Source organism: Arvicanthis niloticus, chromosome 13 (genome assembly GCF_011762505.2).
Source record: "Arvicanthis niloticus isolate mArvNil1 chromosome 13, mArvNil1.pat.X, whole genome shotgun sequence".
Lineage (NCBI taxonomy): Eukaryota > Metazoa > Chordata > Mammalia > Rodentia > Muridae > Arvicanthis > Arvicanthis niloticus.
The window spans coordinates 22,994,431-23,017,238 of record NC_047670.1 but is presented as its reverse complement, the minus strand read 5'-3'; the positions used below and the strand labels follow the sequence as shown (position 1 = coordinate 23,017,238).

At 33.3% G+C, this 22,808-nt stretch overlaps 1 protein-coding gene across 1 annotated transcript in view; it reads right to left on the bottom strand.

The window, feature by feature from the left end:
- The window catches only part of Pkhd1l1 (PKHD1 like 1), a 145,718-nt gene that overhangs the window by 72,240 nt on the left and 50,670 nt on the right, over window positions 1–22,808 (bottom strand). Inside the window, exons 26-41 of the mRNA XM_076912207.1 lie at window positions 21,684–21,831; window positions 20,375–20,529; window positions 18,388–18,510; window positions 17,533–17,638; window positions 16,157–16,267; window positions 14,428–14,592; window positions 13,406–13,527; window positions 11,474–11,606; window positions 10,578–10,770; window positions 8,886–9,028; window positions 8,164–8,268; window positions 7,308–7,496; window positions 6,413–6,583; window positions 5,878–6,104; window positions 4,169–5,153; window positions 190–438 (exon numbers count right to left, since the gene is read on the bottom strand). Coding sequence (XP_076768322.1) covers window positions 190–438; window positions 4,169–5,153; window positions 5,878–6,104; window positions 6,413–6,583; window positions 7,308–7,496; window positions 8,164–8,268; window positions 8,886–9,028; window positions 10,578–10,770; window positions 11,474–11,606; window positions 13,406–13,527; window positions 14,428–14,592; window positions 16,157–16,267; window positions 17,533–17,638; window positions 18,388–18,510; window positions 20,375–20,529; window positions 21,684–21,831 — 3,325 coding nt within the window. The remainder of the gene's footprint in view (window positions 1–189; window positions 439–4,168; window positions 5,154–5,877; window positions 6,105–6,412; window positions 6,584–7,307; window positions 7,497–8,163; window positions 8,269–8,885; window positions 9,029–10,577; window positions 10,771–11,473; window positions 11,607–13,405; window positions 13,528–14,427; window positions 14,593–16,156; window positions 16,268–17,532; window positions 17,639–18,387; window positions 18,511–20,374; window positions 20,530–21,683; window positions 21,832–22,808) is intronic.

The window sequence follows — 22,808 nt, the reverse complement described above, 5'->3', positions numbered from 1 at the left end:
ATAATAAAGCAGTAAGAAAAATATAAATGTTATTTGGGAATGATTGGTTAATACCCCCATTTTTTTTTAATTTGCTGGGCAAATGAAAGTAAGTATTTTTAACCTTATAAGAAGTACAAGTTATGGCAGGGTTTTTAAGATTATATTGTTTCTAAATGAGTGCTGAAATAATATAAACTATCTGATCACCTTGTCTTGGATATATATTCTGAATAGAAAGTGGGTACTCAAATACAACAGAGGAGATGGCAAAGCCTTTTGTCTTATGAAGCATCGTCACAGGAAAAATGCCCCCTGCATGTTCTCCCACAATGCACTGTAACACAGTGTCATTGACAGTGGTCACATTACATATACTCTCTTTTATCATCACTGAAATGTCGGAGATAGCAGATCCAAGATTAGACCCAGTTATTTCAACTTCAGTTCCTGGTGGACCTTAAAACAAACAAACAAACAAACAAACAAACAAAAAACACATAAATACACAAATACACATACCTCCTAATGTTTCTATATGCACTTAAAGATATGCAACTTTCCTGCTGTGAATAAAATATTATCCAATTGATCCAGGTAGGCCTTGACAATCAGCATCCAAGAGGCAGAGGCCGGTGGATCTCTGAGTTTGAAGGCTAGCTTTGTCTACAGAGCAAGTTACAAGAGAGTCAGGAATACATAGAGAAATCCTGTCTTGAATATACTAACACCAAACCAAACCAAAATAATATCCAGCATTTTAAAACTATATATAACAGTACACATGATGTACTGTATATATTTTTTACTATAATACATACCAGCCTATAACACATTCACTACAAATGACTTATCTCAATGTTTGCTGTTTCCCAGCCCTTTCGTCCATGATAACTTATAAATTACCTCTTTAGTCTTGTAGAGAAAAGGAGAAGAAAGAACTATGGATTTCTGAGCATGAATCTTAGCATTTTGTGCTATTTTCTCCTTTGTAGCAATTCTTTCTGAGAATGGGCTATACTTTCTTTTACTCGAGTATTTTCAGTATCTACATTTTGAGGACAAATATGTCATGATATACAAATAATCAGTTATAGTAGAAAATAGAGGGAAAGGAACTAATGTAAAGATTTTTAAAGTAAACATTGATGTTAAGGCTTTAAGTTAAATATAAACAAAACCCAAATGTTCATTTTATCTGTTATTTTATTTCTTTCTTGATAAAATAATACTGTTTTAAAACATCTCCATGTATTTTAGTAAGTTTTAAATGCCTCTTACTTTGTAAAATGGCAGTTAGGCGCAACTGTCTTTGCAGGGCTAGAGAGATGGCTCAGCAATTAAGTGCACTGGTTCTCCTGCAGAGGACCTTGGTTTGGTTCACAGCACCACATGTTAACTCATAATGGTTCCACAAGTGGCACACGTATATATATATAGGCAAAACATAGCAATAAAATAACATAACAATAAAATAAAAATTTGTAATTGCCTTTAGGTTTTCATTTTTTTTTAATAACGTCACTGTAAACATATTATTTTTTTTTTTTACTTTTCTGTCAATCTTATGTTGACTTAATTATCAAGGAAAATAAGGAGTCTAAGGTAATGAAGAGTATTATCTTCTTATATAGTGCCTCCTTCTTCACATACACAATTATTTTATATCAAATTGTAATTATCTGTAAGACCAAATATTGTACATGTGAAATTTCTTCCTGCTTTTCAATTTGTATATGAATTTTCTTTCTGCTTCTCAATTTCATCCCATCGAAATCTGTGTTATTTGTTGTCCAAGTCATGCCATCGATGTCTTTAATTAATTATGAATCTAATCATTCATAATCTGTTATTTCTGTTGAAATTATTTAACAACACCTCATATTTATTGAATAAAGTTCATTATTTTCTAAGCAAGCCCAACAAAAATTTACTTGTTCAGAACTTTGCTTATCTCTACAATCTCACCTTCAAGTAACTAACTCTTGTGTTTTAACCAAATATACATTAAGGGCACTAAACATGGAAATTCCTAGATTTTACATGAATAGATAGTAATTTTTATAGACTATTATAAAATAAAAATCTACAAGAAGCAGTCACATTAAATTCTTATAATAAAATTACTATATGATTGCCTAATGAAGTAAAAATTATGACAATAAAAGTAACTATGAGTCATTACCATAAAATTATACATATTAACAAAAATCCATTCTAGCAATATTCTCAAATACAAGCTAAATTATTTTTGAAGGTTAAAATTTTGTTTGATGACTGATTATATCTGCCTAGACAGAGTAATCAGTCCTTAATAATTCTGAATCACTAAGGTCTGTCAGATGATTCTGGGCCAGAAGGCTGAAGATTTGATGCTCCAACGTTCTGTAGTATAGGGGCTGTCCAGGTGTTCAGTGGTCTCTATAAATTGGCTAAGTTTTAGAAGCTATGCTTTGTGCTTCCCATAATTTCAGTTAACTCATTCATTCTGGATTTCTGGCGGGGTTGAAGACCTATAGTCTCATAGCCAATCCTGGCTATTTACATTGAGAGAAAAGATCTGAGTGGAAGGTTTTCAGCTGACATTCTAAGCCAAGAAAAAAGCCAGGTTCAGAACTAAGTGTTTTAGTTAGAAGAGACAACAGATGTTCTGGTTAGTCAACAAAATGATGGACTGGGTATTAGGATTATCTTGTACCTCACTGGTACAAATTGGCATAAGTATGCTCTAATTGTATTTTGAGAGAAAAGTTTTATTTTAACAGGAATGGTGATATGTAGGAGGAGCTAAGGGGGAAGGAGTATAGAGAGGAAGAGATGGAGTAAGGAGAGGAGAAGATGAAGGAGAGGAGAAGCAAGGTGATGAGAGAGAGAAAGGGGGGGGCATGGAGGCAGATGTCCATGTGTCTTCACCAGTCGAAGACAGTTTATATATCTAGGTTGGGTATTGGGTTACACTTTTGATTGAGCATTACCAAACATATAAAGCCTTTGACTAACACTTAAAAAATTATATAAAAGCAAAAAGGAAAAGGGGACATGGGATAGGGGTTTTCTAGGGAGGAGAAATGGGGAAAGGCAATGGCATCTGAAATGTAAATAAAATATAAAATAAAAAAAATTTTAAAAAATATATCAAATGAAAAAAATTTGTTTGACATTTCAAATGTTGCATTCTTTTAGAGTTATCAATAGCCTATCACATTATTATACAAAGTAGCCCTGGTCTCTCTTCCTATAAGCTTCTTATTAATCACAGATATTCTTTAGAGGATATATACAAAGACAGAGAGAAGGAACTGTCATGGGAGCAAACAACATATGCTATTGCTGATAAAGTCATATCAACCCTAGGCAGGTGCCACAGATGTGCAAGTAGTCCTAGGTGGTATAAGAAAGCAGGTTGAATAAACCATTGACATTAAGATTAAGCAATGTTCCTCCATGGCTTTTGTTTCAGAACCTGCCTCCAGCTTCCTGCCTTTGATACCTAGATTGACCTCCTTGTATGATGAATTGTGATAAAGACGTGGAAGCCAAATAAACCCATGTCTACACAAGTTTCATGCTGTTTTGAATCTGGATGCCTTACCCCAGCAATATAAAGCAAACTAAATAACCATGCTCTTGACTGTTATGCTGCAGCTGCTTCTGTAGGATCCCTCACATAGATGAAGAGTATTCAAATAGCATGGGCACTAGAACCTGTGGCACCAGACAAAGGATAAGATGCCACCTCTATCTGAGCATGTCACTTCCTTGGAAAGAATTTTGTTGTAACAATAATATTTAGCTGGAGCTAATTGAAATAAAATATTCTGAACAAGTTTTAGTGTTAATAAGATCAATCACTCATGAATCTTAACAGTTGTTTCTCATGCCACATCAGTATTAACAACATATCCTACTTATTCTGCTCCCAAGACAGTCATCTGTTTCTTCTTCATTTGTAATTTAGATCAAGTTGATGGACATTGTGTTCCTATATTAAAGCTGGAATTTTATACTAAAATGTATGAAAAAATACAAAATTAAGACTGCACAGAACTTGAATCCCATGCATTATATTAATTGGCTTAAGGAGGACTATGTAGAAAACATACTTTAATATCATAACTCCATAATAATCAATATAACTGTAATGTGACATCAATACAATAAATAAAAAAGCATGTAGATACTGGAGTACCTCTATTAGGGATGATTCTTTTGAGAAATGGAGTATCTTCCATGGCATATGTAAATGACAAAGGTGGGTAAGTGACTGCATTGACATTGATCTTCAGATTGTCTGTACCAGTTCTCCCAGCTGGGGTGCTGCAGTATACCTCACTGGAGTTGATGAATGTAATTTGACAAGGCTGATCCCCAACAGTGACTGTGGTGTTTCCAGGAGAAAAGCCATTGCCTGTGATCAGCAAGGTTGTTCCACCAGCAACGCTTCCAGAGGTTGGTGAGACAGAAGCTACTGCAGGGCTGCTGATGGTTAGATTTCCCAGAGCCAAACCCTTAGATACAATAACAACACTGAGTGAATGAAGTCCAGCTGCTAGTGGAGTCATGAGAACAGTAATATTATTCTCATTAACATCTATTACTCTGAACTGTTGACTTCCAATAAATATAGAAATCTCTTCCAACACTGTCCCAAAACCCTCTCCTTTGATAAGGACATTTCCAGATTCTTGGATCGAGTTTGGGAAGACTCCTATTACATAAGGTGCAATGTTTTCTAAATATGAAAAGCTGCAGTTGCCCTGACATTGGGCAGGCACTCCGTGTATTAGTAGGTCTACAAGAACAAGCTGCTGTGGAGCAGGAGATGTCTCACATTCAATAGCTGTGTAGGTCACAGATAGAACTTTACATGGGAAATCACCCATAAAGACTTCTACACCTGCAGAAGAAGCCATGAATCCAGACCCTTGTATGGTCACCCTTGTCATTCCTGTAGTTGACCCTACTTTTGGCATCACCATATTTATGCTTGGCAAAAGTACAAACCGCCTGTCAAATTCATTGGGCAGTGTGTTGATAGCAGTGCCCAGGTTGTAGACAATCAAAGTAACAATTTCTCTAATCCCAACATCCATTGAGTTTTGAGGGTCAATATGACACATAATAGAAGTTTCATTACTTTCTTCTACAACACAAGGGTAGCTACCAATTGTAACCTGAAAGAAAAATAAATATAAAATATAATGCATCAATATATTACCCTTAAATGAACTTCAGGTTTGTATTAGCATCACTTATATTTTTAAAATGGTAATTCTGTGAAAAATTTGTATTCATAAAATTAATTTGTGAAATTGATGAAGACATATATTAAATTGACTTTTTGTCATGGTTTTACAAGTGTGTTAATAATTGAGTTATTCACATTAGCCAATAAGTATAAAAACTAAATAAGTATCAATTGGATGAATGAATAGATTCTATGAGATATACATGCCATATAATAGTGTATTTATTCATCCATGAAAAGAAAGGAAGTACTGAAACCTTCATGACCTTTCAGGATATTATGCCAAAGGAAAATAAGTGTTCACAAAAAAACTTCATATTGTAGAAAAATGTTCAGAATAGGCAAATCTATATATAGGGAAAACAGATTAGCAGTTACCAGTGTGCTGAAATGGGTGAAGGAAGTGGGTGATGTCTAATAAGGTTTCTTTCATGATCATGACATATTCTAAAACTTATTCCACTCAGAGGTGTACAACTTCATTAATATACTATTAAATATACACACATATGTGCAATTGTAAGCTTTAAGTGAGTTAGTAGTATGCAAGCTATAAATCAAAAATCTGATGAAATTACACCAAGGAATTGTGGTCAAAATACTCTTTTTATTGAGTTTGTGGGCACTGAGAAGGGACTGTATTTTCTTACCTTATTAGCACACGGAAGACTGCTGAAGCCATGTCCAGTGATAGTTATGAGTTCATTTGCTGTTCCGGTAGAGGGAGTAATGTTGATTATAGAGGGTGAAGTGCAATTTGAAAGCTCGAAGAATAATTTATTTGAATGTTTAACCCTCGTATCATTCAGGCCACACAGGGGTTCTGTTGCTAGGCAGCCTGCTGCAGTAGTTGCCAACTGTAAATGCGCAGGGCCTGCTTTAGACAAAAAAAATCATTTGTAAGCCATGTACACTATCCTAAAACAAGAACTCTGTTCAGACTCTATGACTGTTTACCTCAATTAAGGTGGTAGATGGCTTTAAATTCTGGAGGTTTGTTATCTTTACAATTAATTTTAAAGTGTTTTAATTAATTTATTAAGTTATTAATTAGTAATATTAGATAATAAATTCTAGCCTTGGGAAGAGACAAAAGTGGGTAGATCCAGTCATCTGACATGAACTCTAAAAAAGGTCACTTTAAGCCAGGTCATCTGTTGCAGTTTTCCTGTTTAGTCATCTTACCTGCAACATATGTTGCTTCAATGTTTCCCACAAACAGGTGTAGGGGAATGTGCCTGGTTTCAGCTGGAAAAACATTAATGACTCCTTGGAGAGATATGGAATGAGTCTCATCAACATACCCACTGCTGTAGTAATGAATTCCAGGAGACGTAAACTGGTAAGAAAATGAACCTGCCATAAAATAAGATTATACACAAGAGATACAAGCAATTAATGAATCTTTGAACACTGGGTGAGGAAATTGGAAATTATCATTTCAATGGAAGTGTAGATGACAGTTTTCTTATTTTTTGTTTCTTATAGTGCAATAGGAAGTAGCAGAGAATGAGTCACTGGCTATAAAGATTTTCATTTGTTTGTTTTTGGTTTTGATAATGAAATTACATACAATAAAGTCAAGATCCAGCTTTACTTTTTAAAGAAAACCATGGAAAGTCTGGTCTAATTTTTCAAATTTTAAGAAAAAAAACATACAATGAAAATTTAAATATACTATTAAAACCATAGAACAAACTAGTTATCTAAAGGGCATAATCACACTGTCCTATAAGGAATGCTGATAAGTTGATTACAATTAACAAAAGTTCATTATTTATTATCAGGTTAGTGTGACTAAAACATATAGTCCTATTTTCATAAAATCCTAGTGTACTCTGTTGCACAATATATGTTGGTCAATTATCATGCAATCAGTGAAGTTTATACAGGTCGCAAACATACAAATGTCTTAGTATGTTTAAGATAATTGCTTGAATTTATTTATAATGATTTCTCAATAGGCATAAAACACCAGGAAAACTAATTGCTGGTTTATTTGCATGACTAATTCATATAAACATACTTCCTATGAGTAAGAAAAAGCAATACAATCAAAACTCAACAAAACAAATCATACCTGATGGAGATTTTTGCCTTCCATTTGTAAATCGTTTACCATCATAAGTCACACTTCCAGGACTGGAGACTGAGAAAACTCTGTACCCTATACCCCTAAGAAAGGGGTGTGCTTGCCAGTACCACACCACAGTATCGCCCACAGTCACATTTAAGACTGATGGTGACCAGGCATAACCTAGTCCATGCACTAGGAGTAAAAATTGAGGCAGATTTTAAAAGGAAAAGAAATAAATGTCTTAATAATTAACCATGAAAACAACCATTTTTATAAAGAACAATTCTCAAGTTAGTATCGTCCATTTATGTTTGTACATAATTTAAACTCAACCAAAATAAAACCAGGATCACTAGAAAGCAAGATTCTGATGGGCAAAGGAAGACATAAATTGTAGCTAATAACTACAGAGTGATGATCAAGAGACACTGAACAGAGTTGGATGCTCAAGGAAAAAGTTGTTCAGAAATGTTTCATGGAGTGCTTCTAATGTTCTTATAAACTATTTACACAGAAGAATTTTTGGAAACAAGTAGTCATGCTAATAATTTCAACTTGAATATTCATTCTGAAACTCATGATCAGTAACTCAGGAGGTTCTGGACTGCAGCAAAATCACTGGAAATTTTTGAGCATGAAATTATAAAGCCTGGCCTTGTCAACTCAAGCTTATGACGTATGTTACTACTTCATATGTAGTTAAGAATGTGACTTTTAATCTCATATGGAGAACACTGCAAAAGTATAAAAGAAACAACACTAATTCTTTTAACAACTTGAAATACAAAATAAAAATCAAGCTAATCTCAGCATAAACTTTCTCTTCTTTTTTTTTCGATATATAAACCTTGGTTGATACCTAAATGTGAACCATTGTTGGTAATTCTGAATACAGTCGCTGTTGAATGGAGAGTACATTTGATGACATTTTCTGATGATGATGTAGTGTCGCACGGGAAGGAACCTAAAAGTATAAAGGTAGGAAAAGCTTCGTCAGTTGTGTTTTGTGAGGGGTGATCTATCACCAGTAAACGAGCCATTGCTTAACCAAGCTCTGTGTTACACAGGAGGATCGTTGATACTTTGCTTCTGATGGTGATTATGTTTGAGTGTTTTTTCACACAAGCTCTTTATTTCACATTAAATACACAATGATAATGAAAGATTCAAAAGCAGAGTTGTTCATTGTCTCATTATTCCTTTAGCCACAAACACTTGGCCTTTTCTACATTAACAAGAAAATGTATTGGAGAGAGGGACCAGTAGTTAAGAGCTCTCGCTGCTTTTCTATAAGCTCCAGGTTCAGTTCCCATCACTGATATTCAGTGGCTGACAATTACCTATAACTCCAGCTACGGGGTATCCAATGTCCTCCTCTGATCTCATATAAGTATCAATATGCGTGAACCCTCCTCCGCAACACATTATAGTATACAAAAGCAATTAAGACTGTCTGTGTAACCTTTCTTATAATATTGAAAAATGACGGAAAATATTTGTGTAACAATCCAGTTCTTCTAGCAGATCGTTTTAGTCAAAGAAAACATTAATAAGTTGACTCTTACAGGACAAAGGTTTTACCTAAGAGAACAGAATTCTCAGTTGGTATTGTGCTGAATCCAAAACCCATTATAGTGATTTCAGTGCCACCATACAAAGATCCTCTCTGGGGAAAGACGTGGGTGACTTCCAAAATGTACAATATGGAAGCATTTAACTTGTTCCTGCAAAAGACCAAAAAAAAAAAAAAAAAAAAAAGATTTCCAATGAGCTTCCTTACGTCACTCCATAGTGTTTTTGGGAATAGGAAATAAATGACTACATATACATAACTAGACATTAATTTTTCAGACTACATAATCTCATAATCATCTTTACTTTGGTTAAATGTATATATTAATTTTGAAAATCAAAGTTTTGAAAAATCTAATAACAGAACTATGTGAGATCAAAGTCTTAAAATAATATAGAAGATATAATTTTTAAGAAATGAGGTCACAAGAAATAAATGAAATTCCTTAAAGTATTTTAAATTTTTTACTATAGTAAAATGTGAAGACAGATGTACATGTTAAAAAAAATAGCAACAAAATTCCATACATTATAGATGTAATTAATTATTGTGCAATTCAGTTTAATTTTTTCTAGTTGTTGAAAACTTGTCAAAACTTCTTATTATCTCAGGGAAAACACTTATTTACTTTCTTTTATTATAAATGACATGCCTGCTAAGGCACCATCAAATTGTGTGATGTTATGACCTGATACAGAGGGTTCAACTCTTTTATCCTCGATCCCACCATGACAGCACATTCTGTAGATTTCAGAGTTTTTGTATTGTTTTATTTAACGTCTTTAGTTTGCTGAATAAGCATTTTCTTCAACTACCATCTAAATATACAGTTTGGGTTTCACTGTATATAATATTTCCCACGAACATCAGAAGCCAGTAGATTTCCAAAACCATTATGAACTCCTCCCAGTAATTCCAACAGGGGATGCAGTTCTTGTCTATGCTTACTGGTCCTTACTTCCTGTAAGATTTGGGCAATCGTCTGTCCTATTCTGACTCCTGCCTTCTCTACCTTCTTTTTAAGGCATTATTTTAATTTGCTGTTCTTCAAAGTATTCCAAACTAGCAATTGTCTCAGAGATGAAACTAAAATTTTGCTGTTAACAGTTTCAGGGAGAAAAATTCAGAATTCCTGTGGGAAATAGAATCAACGAGGGGTTATCTCCACCATTTCGTTTAGTTGGCCAAATCCTGGCTTAACTATCACCTTTCCAGAGAATTCTGCCCTGTTCCATGGAATGCTAGTTCACTTCATATACATTCTTATTAAACCAGTGATCTAATATTCATACATTTTTACATTTCTAATTGTTACAAAATTGTTTAAACATCGATGAAAATCGAGATATGTAACATTAGTGCAGGAAATTACTGTAAATTCAGAATTAAAAAACTGTTCTCCCTTCACTGCCAAAACTGCTTGAAAAACCTTTCCTAGATGCATGCAAATTACATGACTGGTACAAAAATTCAATTGTGCAAAGAATTTTTATAACTTTTCCTAAACTGTTGGGTCAAAAAACCAAAGTGGTATTGTGTACTTTATGAGAATTTTAAAGAATTTGTTCTATGAGGAGATATAAAAGAGTAAAGAAAGCAATCAACATATTTGAAAGTTAACGATTAAATTTTTCCCTATCCCAATTTTAGTCCCAAGCATTCCAAAGTTTTATCATTTATAACCAGTATCAGTAACATACCTTGTTGATGCCAAACCCCAATTTCTGACTTTGACATAGATGTCATGTTTTCCTGGAGGCAACGTGGGCAAAAGGCATGTAATGTCTGTGAAGTTTGAGTGAAGAACCTGGCAGAGCTTTCTTCCAACATACACCATATTTTGTGCGAGTTCATTTCCAAAGTTATAACCCTTAATTGTTAAATTGACATTTCCTATTGTTTTAAAAGAAAAATACAAATTGTTGTATAAAAATTTAACTTTTTATCCAGATAAAATTTTCATATTAACCAAGCCAACATGTTTATCTTTTATGAGATTTAAAAAAGTTTTCCACTTTCAGAGGCAAAATCCAAAAGAATGGGTTCATGCTTCTATGTACACACAAAAAATACATGTTTATTTCACAAAGAAAAAAGCACTGAGGTATTTTTTAAAGATATAATATGTTTTCTCACCATCATGCATGTTCAGGGTAAAATTTTAAGTTATCTTGTTTGTATTTAAAGTAAATGAAAGTAAGGAGCATGTTTCAGCATAAAGAACAAAACTTCAGTGAAAACCTATGCGTTGAAGGAATTTCTGGTTTGTTGTATGTGCATGTGCATTTGGACTCAATAAAAATGGGGAAGGTGACTGGTAGACTCAAAATTCAGCAATGTGATATAAACTATAAAAAGATATTCTGTACTATAGTTTGAGATTACACAAAAAATACTATGACTTATAAAGACCTAGACATCCATTAATGATGGACAGTGAGAATGTAAACATACACAATGGAACTTTATTCAGAGGTGAAGAGAAAGGATATTATGAAATGTGCATGTAAATTAATGGAGCTTGAAATTATCATATTGAGAGAGGTAACTCAGACCCAGAAAGATAAATGACTGATCTCACTGAAGTATTTCTTACCCAGAATTGTCCGTTCTTTTGGGCTGAAATCGGTGACAACTGGTGTTTGTAAGCAGCTGTAACTAAAACTATCCTTCGCTGTGGCTTGCATTCCATTGGTAATGACAGAAATATCAACTGTACCCTCAATTCTCTGAAAAAAAAAGGAAAAAACAAAATAGAAAAATTAAAGTGATGAAGTATTTAAACCCATTCACTTTGTTGGGGAGCTAATTCAGTCAGTAAGTGTTTATGTTGCAAGCAAGAGGACCCAAGTTTGGTCCCTACAATGCACATTAATAAAGGAGAGAAACAGAGTGGAAAGAATCCAGATGTGATGTCTTGACCTCCTATCCTCGTCTTGTTGGGAAGATCTAGCCAGGGAGATATCATATCTGAGAAAATATGGTGAACAATTCCCGAGAAAATATATACAAGGCTGTACACATGCACACACACACACACACACACACACACACACACACACACACACCACCACACCAAAACAAAAAACTCTAAGGACTGAATTAAAATAGAATCACTATAAAAATGTTTCATTTCAGTCATGAATCAGAGTTAATTCTCAGATATTTAAAGTTAATTTATTAAGTATAGGTTACATATCTAAATTCTCAAGGCAAAGATCTAACGATCCTACCGTGGTTATGATCTGTTTAATGGCATTTATATTATTGCATTTTAAGGTTTCCATGGGGCAGCTGAGATGCTCTGGGAGAATGGCTCTCTAACTGACGAAGGATAAGATACCAAAAATGTGTCCTTGTTCTCTTGCTATAGACTCAAATCTAATTTTTCTACTTCATTCACAAACTAGGCTGCATATTTAGCTGATCAAGTTACATACTCTAAACACTAACACTAGAAACCATCTTATATTTTCAGTGATGGCATCTGTGCAATTCTCAGTAAGGTAGTCTTGATCATCTCATATTTCACTAATGCACATGTTATGTTGAGTCCTCATAAATGATTTAAACAAAATGTATTTTCATATTGTCAAAGCCCCTAAATTCTTACTCTATCATTCAGACCAAAACATACTCACTGATTTTTTCCCTACATATCTTACTTACCTATGTCTTCACTTACTTTGCTGTATTTTGAGATTTGGTGTCAGTGACTGAATCTGCATTTATCATCTCTTTGCACATAATTATTGAACCATAGACCTAATTTAAATCTAAGGTTGATTTTTTTTAAAAAAAATAAGGAATTCTTATATCCTATAGAATACTCCAATTTTTTGCCAACAAATTGAAATTTTAGCACTTTTTTGCCATAATTTTGTGGTTCAGATAGATGGTTAAGGGGTAAACATGTTTGCTGCCAATGATGATGATCTGTCTAATCACAGGAAGACCCCAGGAAGAGATATGCCTCTCCGATCTCCACACATGTGCAGCAAGAGTCATGTCACACTCATGCATGTACACAAAAGGTAAATCAATGTAAACTTTCGATACAAAAATAAAAATGGATTTCTTTCTAAAAAAAACTAAGTATGCTTAGTGTTGTTTCTCTAAAATTTACAAATTATTAATGCTGAATTCTTTTCATTTTTCAGTTTATCTGCTAATTTCCTGGTGACTCTCAGGTGCTGACTAGACATCAAATCTTTTATGAGACTCCATCTGACCTCCCATCTCCACTGAATTTCATCTTTACTTTGTATCTGCTTCTGTTATTTCAGGTGAGATGCCTTGTTTATTTGTGACTATCTTCATTATGGTTTTTAAATGTCTCAGATGTAGAAATAATATTTTGGCTTTGGATTTTAGTTTACCATGAGGAAGAAATGATTTTTACAGATAATAATGAAAGCTCTGAAATTTGGAGAAACATGTCACATGTCTCCCCACCCATCTAAATGTTTCCTAGTTAACAAGGTTAGGACTACTGGAGGTGAGGGATGATTAAAGTCAGAGGTCTTACTTTTGATGTTCTGCAGGTTATCCTACTGAAATATCCTTCAATCACATTACAGGTTTCATTTCCAACTAAAACAGTTGAATTTTCACTAAAACCAAATCCAGATATTGTTAGCAGAGTACCACCTTTATAAGAAAAACAAAGAAAGTAAAAACAAAAATCAGATCAACTAGGACTGAACAAAACTTTGTCCCTATCTAACTCATCATTCCCAAGTCATCTGTGATACCAGATAACAGCAAGTGGATGGAGAAGCAGCTCTGCACAAAGTTATCAGCACAAGCCCAGCTAAGCTCTCAACTGCACAGGTTTGCCCATATTGCCTTATTAGGGTATATTGGCAGCAATTGCTTTGCCCTGGAAATAAGTGACATGATTTCTATTTAGCCAATGTGTCCCAAATGAGGGTAAATTAAGACTTAAATTTTAATATCTTTAAGCAAGAAGAAAATCTAAGAGAAAAAAATAACAAAATAAAGTAAAAGTAATATAATTTTTTAAAAACATAAAAATCAACACCAAAACACAATTTATTGTATTAATCATGGTTTAAAAGTATACAAAGTAAGTACAGTGCAATAAAAATGTGTTATTGTCTGTTTATTTTCTTTGTGAGCCTTTTTCCTCTTTGTGAGCCTTTCTTTGTCCTGTTCATCCCAGAACTTTATTCTAGGTTGAGAAGCTCCACTGAGACTCTAGTTACAAATGGAGCAGCTGGTAAGCAGAATAATAACTAATAAATCTTATCTTGACATAATTAATGAGGTTGTTATAGGAACATGTAATAATTGATGATATTAATTCAATAACCTATGATGTAAGCATAAGCAGATTCCTAATTGTGCTTCATAAGAAAAAGAATTAGCCAGCCATTTAATCTCTGTGCCTTTCAAAAGGATATTCTCTTCTGGGCTATGAGGGAGCCTTGGGTTTCTTGCTTTTCTCCTAGCACTAGAATCAAAGCACTGGAAACCCAGTCAGGAAAATGTATGCAATCACCTCTTTTGAGAGTTGTTAGCTATTACCTGCCAGGCTTCCAGAATCAGGCCAGACATGTGAGATCTGACTCCGATAAACGAAGTGGGATCCCTCACCCTCTAGATTCTGTGCTAGCCCAACATCAGCAATGGACACAGCAACTGGTACAAGTCCAGCACTTCCGTTCAGAATCTGGCACTTGATCTCATTTTCTTTTGACAAAAGAAGAAGAAGAAAATGATAAAGCAAATGTGGTGGTGTTTTCAGATTTTTTTAAAAAAAAAGAACTCACTAAAATTAATTTGTAAATGTTAACTTTGGTTTTTGTTTTGCTTTTTTTCAAAATTTTTTATTGGATATTTCATTTACATTTCAGATGTAATCCCCTTTCCCCATTCCCTCCCTACCCAGGAGCCCCCATCCCATCCCCCCTCCTCCTGCTTCTATGAGGATATGTCCCCACCCACCTTCCAACTCCCATCTTTCCACCCACGATGGTCTTTGTTTTTAAGACTCCAAGAAATATATCTACATTAAACTATTACTATTCTGATGAGGACAGGGAAATCATAGTGGGGAGGTAGGATCTATGAATTACTTACTTCTATGAAATTGTAAGCAAATTTGAAAACAAATTTGGAAACCTTGTCCAAAGAAGGTCTATATCAAAGTTATTGTAATTTACATTTTTAATTAAAATTTTTAATGAATTTTTACTAAAATTCTCATTCAACATTTTACTTATATCCACAACTGAGTAAAATAAAATGTTCTATCAACAAAAGTGATAAAAACAAATGAAAACATTTTCTTCACTTTACTATAGTTAAATAATATTGTTATAATATTGGCTGGCTTCAAGAACACATTTAAATAAAAAATCAATAGAAATTACTTGCTAGATAGTTTTGCTCATGTGATTTCAATCTGATTAAATTATGGAAAATATCTAGGATTTTGAATGATAAGTTTCAGTGAAATTAAGTAACTATATTTCCACCATGTCAAGAATTTAAAATTATAAATGATCTTTGAATTCTGTATAACTTGAGAGACGTTGGTGAAATAGAAATCAAATAATATGGTCATGTCTTCTTACCTCATGATGACTATTATGGCATTGGCACAGCACAAACAGAAAGGTGGTGATGTAGTTTGTGGTAGAACATTTACCTAACACGCCTTAGGCTCTGGGTTTTATACCCAGTACATACAAAATCAAATAAACAGCAACAACAATGGACATGATCAGAGACCATGAGAGAAAAGAGACATATTTTGAGTATCTTTGCGGCCTAGAGATACAAAAACACTTGAAATATTTTGTGATACCATTTTGTAAAACATATATGAATGGAGGTATGGTGGATCACTCTTCATGCGATAAATACATTGTATAACACTCAAATAGTCTATGGTCATAATCAATTTATATATATATATATGTATGTATGTATGTATCTATATATATGTGTATCTATATATATACATATATATATAGATACACATATATATAGATACATATATATGTATGTGTATATATATCTATATACATATATACGAATATATATGGATATATATGTGTAATTTATATCTATATAGAGAGATATATAGATATATAGATATATAGATATATAGATAGACATTTTTCAGACCAGATTGCTAATTTCATGACTCTAAAATATATACTAGAAGACAGTTATATTTGTGGTAGTTCTTCCTTCCAATTTCTCTAGGAGAAAAAAAATCAAACTTTATGACAATGGACAGACCTACCATCCACAGAAAGAAGAGAGCATCTGGTAGACCCGACAGAGACGGATACAGCTGAGGTGGGAGAAAATCCAGAGCCTGCTATGGTTAGAATCGTGCTTTCTGCATAAGACCCTGAAAGTGATAAACTTAAGTCACTGCATTTCACATGAAAAAAAAACTTTGAATCTGTTATTATAACTGAGAAGAGGGCAGTGATCAGTAGGATGAGGGAGAGGAGAGAAGGTAATTGAGGATGTGTATGATTGAAATACATTATTGCATTATGAAGATCATAATGAAACCAATTATTATGTATTATTAATATATTCTAATTATAGATACAAACAAAGTAGACCTCTCCTGAGAAATGACACCTAATATTGACACACACACACACACACCAAAATTACTATATATGTATCTCAAATACAAAAGACGTTAAAACAGAATGAAAGAAAACCTACAAAATTAATTATGGTGGTTGCCTCAAGGAGCTGTGGGGCTTGGGTAGTGATAATACTTAAAGAGAATTTTAGCTTCTCGTAATATTTCTTAAGCTGGTGATTGAAATGTGTATTACAGTATGTAAGCAGCCATTGTCAGTGAAGAAAATGGCTAGTTTGTATTGTACTCATTATATTTTTCCATTATTTTTAACTTAATCAAACATGATAGAAAAAAACAATTCAGGTTGTTAATTATTTTGAGCCTAAATAATTTTGGGGAACTACATATAAAAATTGAAAATTACTAGCAAATGAAAGGGCACAAACCAGATGAGGTTTACTATCAGCTGCTAAAATGTATAAGATAATGATTTCTGAATTCATCACTATGATTAAAAGCTCATCCTTTGCACCTTATCCCTGCTGCTTAGTCACATTTTTTAGGAGCTCACACAACAAACACAGTCACATTTTCCCCAATAATAAGACACACCCTAAGATGGATGGGATGAGTTCTTGGCATTAATTGTTCTTTTCTCAAAGTGAGTACTCAGTTCTTTTCTTTTGTTACACTAGAGCTATCCTGTTGCTTGCCTAGTTGCTACCTCTGCTGGGAGAATTCTCACCAGATGAATGTTAATACACACACTGGTCAAGCACAAGAACAATGTCTCAAAGTCACAGGGAAATTATACAGACTGACTGTAACTTGTAAAAGTAGAGAATAGAGATATTAATGACATACTTTGGCTTCATAGATTTTTTTCAAGTAAGTAATGAGTGCTTTTCCATAGTTTCAGCTGCTTCATAGTTCTCATTATATTTATATTATATGAGCTGTTTGCTTGCCACATTTAGTGACAGTAATATATATTTAAAGTTCATTATCAGAGGTTACATTTTTCTAGCTATCCTTTACCTTGTGTTTTAAGGTTAAAAGCAAAGTGTTACCTTGAGAAGGTGTTGCTGTCAAGATCATGGGAGTAATCATGGCATCCCATGTAAACCCACAGTCACCTGAACATTTGGCTGGAATTCCATTGACATAGACTTCAACCTTCAAGTCAAGAAACACAGACCCAAGGTTGAATAAAGCTAAAGGGCCAGCAGAACTCAGTACAATATACATAGAATTTATTAATGAAATATAGTAATAATTCCAGAGCATATATACTTTATGCACTGGATTTAGAACAAATAGAATGTTATTTGCCTACAAAAATGTTTATGCTCTCACTTTGATACCTCATTTATTCATGTATTCATTCATTCATTCACATATTTATTTATATAGTAAGTGTGCCGTTAGGTTTCTAATGCAGTTGTAAATAAGAATAAAAGAAACACATGCAAGAAAACAAATGTCCTCCTTGCTGTCACCAAACTTGTAGTAAATGTAGGATGGAAACTTAACATAAATTAAGTCAGAAGTCATGAAACCATTGTTTTAATTAGTTCTATAAAGATAGCTAGAGGTTGCTTTATGGAAAGTCAACTATTCTTATATATTTTAATATTCTTATCACTAAAGCAGCAACATTAATTATATGACATAAATGCTATAAAGATTAAATAGCATAATATAGTTACTGATTCTGTCAGTGACAGATTTAAAAGAATTCTTTCATCATTAGGAAGTTAATTTTCTCCAAATGTAGAAAATAATAAGTTGATCAACTGGTAAAAAATATTCACATGAAAAAATACAGTTGAAAACACTTTCATTTTACAGGGTCTTTGGTACATTGGTAAAAATTAATTATACATTTGAAATTATAAATGTTATGAGAAAAGCTTGAATCATACCTGTGGTTGCTGATTTGGTGTACGAAGCATGTCTCCAGGGATGCGTTGTCTAAATAAGCCACCTTCCTTTATTGTAGTAACTGTCACATTAGCCTTTTCTCCGATAATGTTGGAATCATTGATCTATTTTTAGACAAAATAAATTTATAAACTAGCAATGGAAAATAGAACCAATTTAAGAATACGCAAAAGCTGAGTAAAAGTATATGGGTGTAAAACAATTAAATTTAGACATATTTGCTTGAAAAACAAATTGTTCTAAAGGAACAATAATCAACTCAAAGGAAAAATAGTAAGACTATTGGACTATAATATATTGCATTAATTAAAATATAATGGACCTAAAGAAAACAAATTCATTTAATTTTATGTTTGAAAATGTTTTCTGTTCCTTCTCAATATAGTTACTTTGGTACATCATTCATAAATAATTAAAAAGTTGAGCTAATTCTTTTAGCATTTTTCATCTCTGGCTATCTTGCTGTGTCATTCTAAAATCATGTTTTATTCTAGTCATAACAATAAAGCCAAATTACATCCATAGGTATAATCTGGTCATGTCACAGTCCTTATGCTAGAATGGCAGCCTTCTGATATCTAAAGGCACTAGCGATGCCTCCATGATGTACTACACATGAACTTGTGCTGAAGAATAGCAATAAGTGAATAAACAGAGGAGATTGGAGGAAAAGAGAAGAGATGAGTGCTAGAAATGAGCAGAGCTAGCAAGAGGAGGCCCATCTCAATGAGAGAACTTTAGAATTCTAGTTCCAAGCATTTGCTTGTAAAATAAGCCCTGTGGCTTTATAACATATTTTGCACAATGAATTTTGTCTATATACTTTTATGTGATTTTCATTTTCTACTTTCCTATCTCCCCATTCAATAAATTTCCTGAGTACAGCTCTGCATCTTCTCCACCTTGTCATAGCATATGGCTACAGAGTAATCAGTAAAGGGTTCTGTCATCTCAACGATCATTCTCCCATTTAAGATATTTAACTTTCTACAGTTTTATGAGGAGAAACGATGCAGTGGTGACCACCTGTTTGGTTATACCATTTGTTATATGGAATTTTATAACAAATTGCTGAATCACAGGTAGATATATATTAAATTAGCACTACAAAATCTGCCAAAAAATTGACCTTCTTTACATTCTAACCAACAAGGATATGAGAAATGATTTCTCATCCTTGTGTGTGAGTGAGTGTGTGTGTGTGTGTGTGTGTGTGTGTGTGTGTGTGTGTGTGTGTGAACGTGTGTATAAACCACAAATCCCACAGGATTCCACCCTATTCTATTTGCAGGAGCCTTGTTTAAATTTTAGACTCTGTGAGCCCCTATTCTTCTAGAGATATGCTAGTGTTCAGTCATTTACTATGTGTAAAATATCACAGTAGATGACAACTTTAGACTTGACTTGAACAGGTCATCTTTACAATAACAAAAGCTTTCACAGTCTCAGAAGAACTATGGGTAATGAAGATAATTATGTGTGTGTACTCTCTAAATTAAAGATGAATATATTTATATTTATACATCTGTATGCCATCAAGAGTCTTCTCACAATTTCTCTTGGCTTTCTCCATATATTTAAAGTAGCAACAGCTCATCTCTATGGAAAAGAATACCTGCTTGCTCATTCTAATGTAGAATAGGTTTTTATGTTCAAATAATTTTAAAAATCATTTAAGAGTTTTGTGTGGTGGCACACACCTTTAATTCCAGCATGTGGGAGGCAAAGGTAGGTGGATTCTGTCCATATTTCTATCTACTCAATAGCCTGGTCTACATAGCAAGTACTAGGCCTGTCAAGGGTACAAAGTGAGACCCTGTGGGGGAAAAAAAAAAAAAAAAACAAATAAAATTGGTTTATAGTTTGCTTTTGAAAAATCCACAATCTCCAGGTTTTTTTAGAATAAGGAAGAGTACAAATTAACAAAGAGCACAGAGAAGGACACAGAAGCTGTACTAATGCAGGGACCTGCAGAGGAGGCTGCTTTCCACAGGGGCTTTTCCATTTGATGCTCCATGAGTAGCCAGCACAGGTTCCTTCTCTGCTTACTGAGACTTGTTCTATTTCTTCCAGGCTCTGCAGGGCAAACTGCAAGTCTGCAGCTGGCACAGCAGCAGGGATGCCTGCATCACAGAATGGAACAAAAATTTACAACTGAGCACTCTTCATAGTACTGTGTATGTAAAGTATAGTTCTTCAATCACATTCCGGTCAAAAAAAATGTTTGAAGTGTTTATCCCAAGAGTTTATGTATTATCAAGAAACAAAAAATATATGAGTAATGAATCTAAGTGTTGCCTTGGTTTTGATATTTTTATTTGAATGCCAGTTTGCTTTAATGAATAATCTGTAAGTGATGAAAGTAAGACAAACTTTTAGAAATTAAAACAATTATATTTGATAAGGAAGTGAAGAAAACACTCAAATGTCATTTATTCTAGATAATATTGGTTCTTGTTTGAATTTTAACTATATAAATCAAGAAAGTGTCACTAAAAATAAGCGTAACAAAAATACATCACTATTGTTTAAATTAGCACTTGCTGTTTATGTGGTAAAGATTGGGAATCATAGACATAAATTAATATTTTTCTAGCACTAGCAGTAATAGTTTACAAAGTAAAACTAAACAGATACTAGAACTAAAACTAAATAAGTATGAAACAATGCATAAATACTATTTATTATAACATATGGTGGTTATTTCAGCCCAAATGTTCAGTGGATACATAGTAATAGGTACCATTTTGGACAAGAAAGAAAATATTTATATAGTTTAATTAAAATTGTATTTTAAAATACTATTCCAATCCAATTTTATATTGTTTTAATATTATAACATTTCTGGGTAGCAGTCATGATTTTTCAATGTATGCGTTATAAAAGACCATAATTTCTATATTTTCACAATTACAACTTTATACAAGGCCGTAGTTTCAACTACCTTCAGAAAAAGGATTTTTAAGGAGTTTGCTATGATTTTACTGACATTTTGTATGTTACTTTTTAAAAAATGCCTATAAGTGATAGTATTGGCTTCAGATGGGTGAGTTCTTTACTAAACTATGAACAAACAATTCTGAGACAAAAAAATGCTATTACTGACTTCAACACGGTTCATGTGATTATGTGTCATTTATTTAGGTGTTTGAATGTAAGATAACTGTACACAGTAAATATCAGGAACAATAATATTTAACACTTAGCAAACAATGCATACATGTATAGTTGAAAAACTTTGGTATGCCTCTAACAATTCTGAGCATTTCATATATACCTTTCAAGGTATGTTCATAAGCTTGAATATCAAAGCTGCCAGTTATAGGTGGAGAAGCTTCTTGAATTCTTTGAATATGAATCTTTGACTCCCCTGGCCAATTATTTCCTCTGTAAACCGACTCATTCTTTGTCTCGTTTGTGGTTATCTAATTTCCAAAATAAATATTGATAGAATGATTAAACTTAACAATGGCTAACACAGTTTCTATTTCATCATGTAAGATCCTGTGACATGACATAAATGAGCCTCATATATTCAGGATTCTTCAGGGCATTAAGGAGAGATCCATAAATCAACACAGGCCATGCCTATACAGCTCAGTAATGAGGCCAAAGTCAACCCAGTCATCTGTGCAGCCATCAGCTGGAATCACAGTAATACCTCATTAATTCAGAGCATACCCTCCATCACTCAAGGAACAAATATTTATCAAGCAAGCACTCTATTCAAAGTACAAAGCACACCACTGTGTGGAGGCAAAGAAGCATGAGATGTAATCATCACTGTCAAACAGCTAAACCACCTTTTAGAGAATAACTATAAATATATAGCCAAGAATACAAGGAGTTGTACGGTCAGTAGAATGACTGCCAGGACTCATTAGACAAATTTAAAGTATTGAACACTAATCAATAGACAAAAGTAATATGTGTTATATTCGTAGGTGTAAGTTTAATAAGGGATATGGTAGTCTCTCATTTCTGAACCTTGAAGTTTTCTGTCAGTCTTGAGGAGTTAAAATTCATAAAGAAATAAATAGTATAAGTGATAGAAAAATGTGTGTGTGTGTGTATGTGTGTGTGTGTATACATGCCAACTTTATCCATGCCAAAGATTAGAAATAACACAAATCTCTATCAATAGAAAAGACAAACTTTGCTCTTTTTGTACTATAATATAGAACAATTTAAAAGAATGAATTATTGCTAAAGGTAACAAGGTAAATTTTGCAATATTGATAAGAAACACTTGATTAAAATCATATGAATATTTATGGCTCATAATAAAAAATAATAATTTTCATGATAAAAGTATGAAAAGCAAATTACTGATGATAGACAGCAAAATAGTAATCATGTGGAAAGATCCCACGAACTAAGGCTTTTTTTTTTTTGCTTTGAT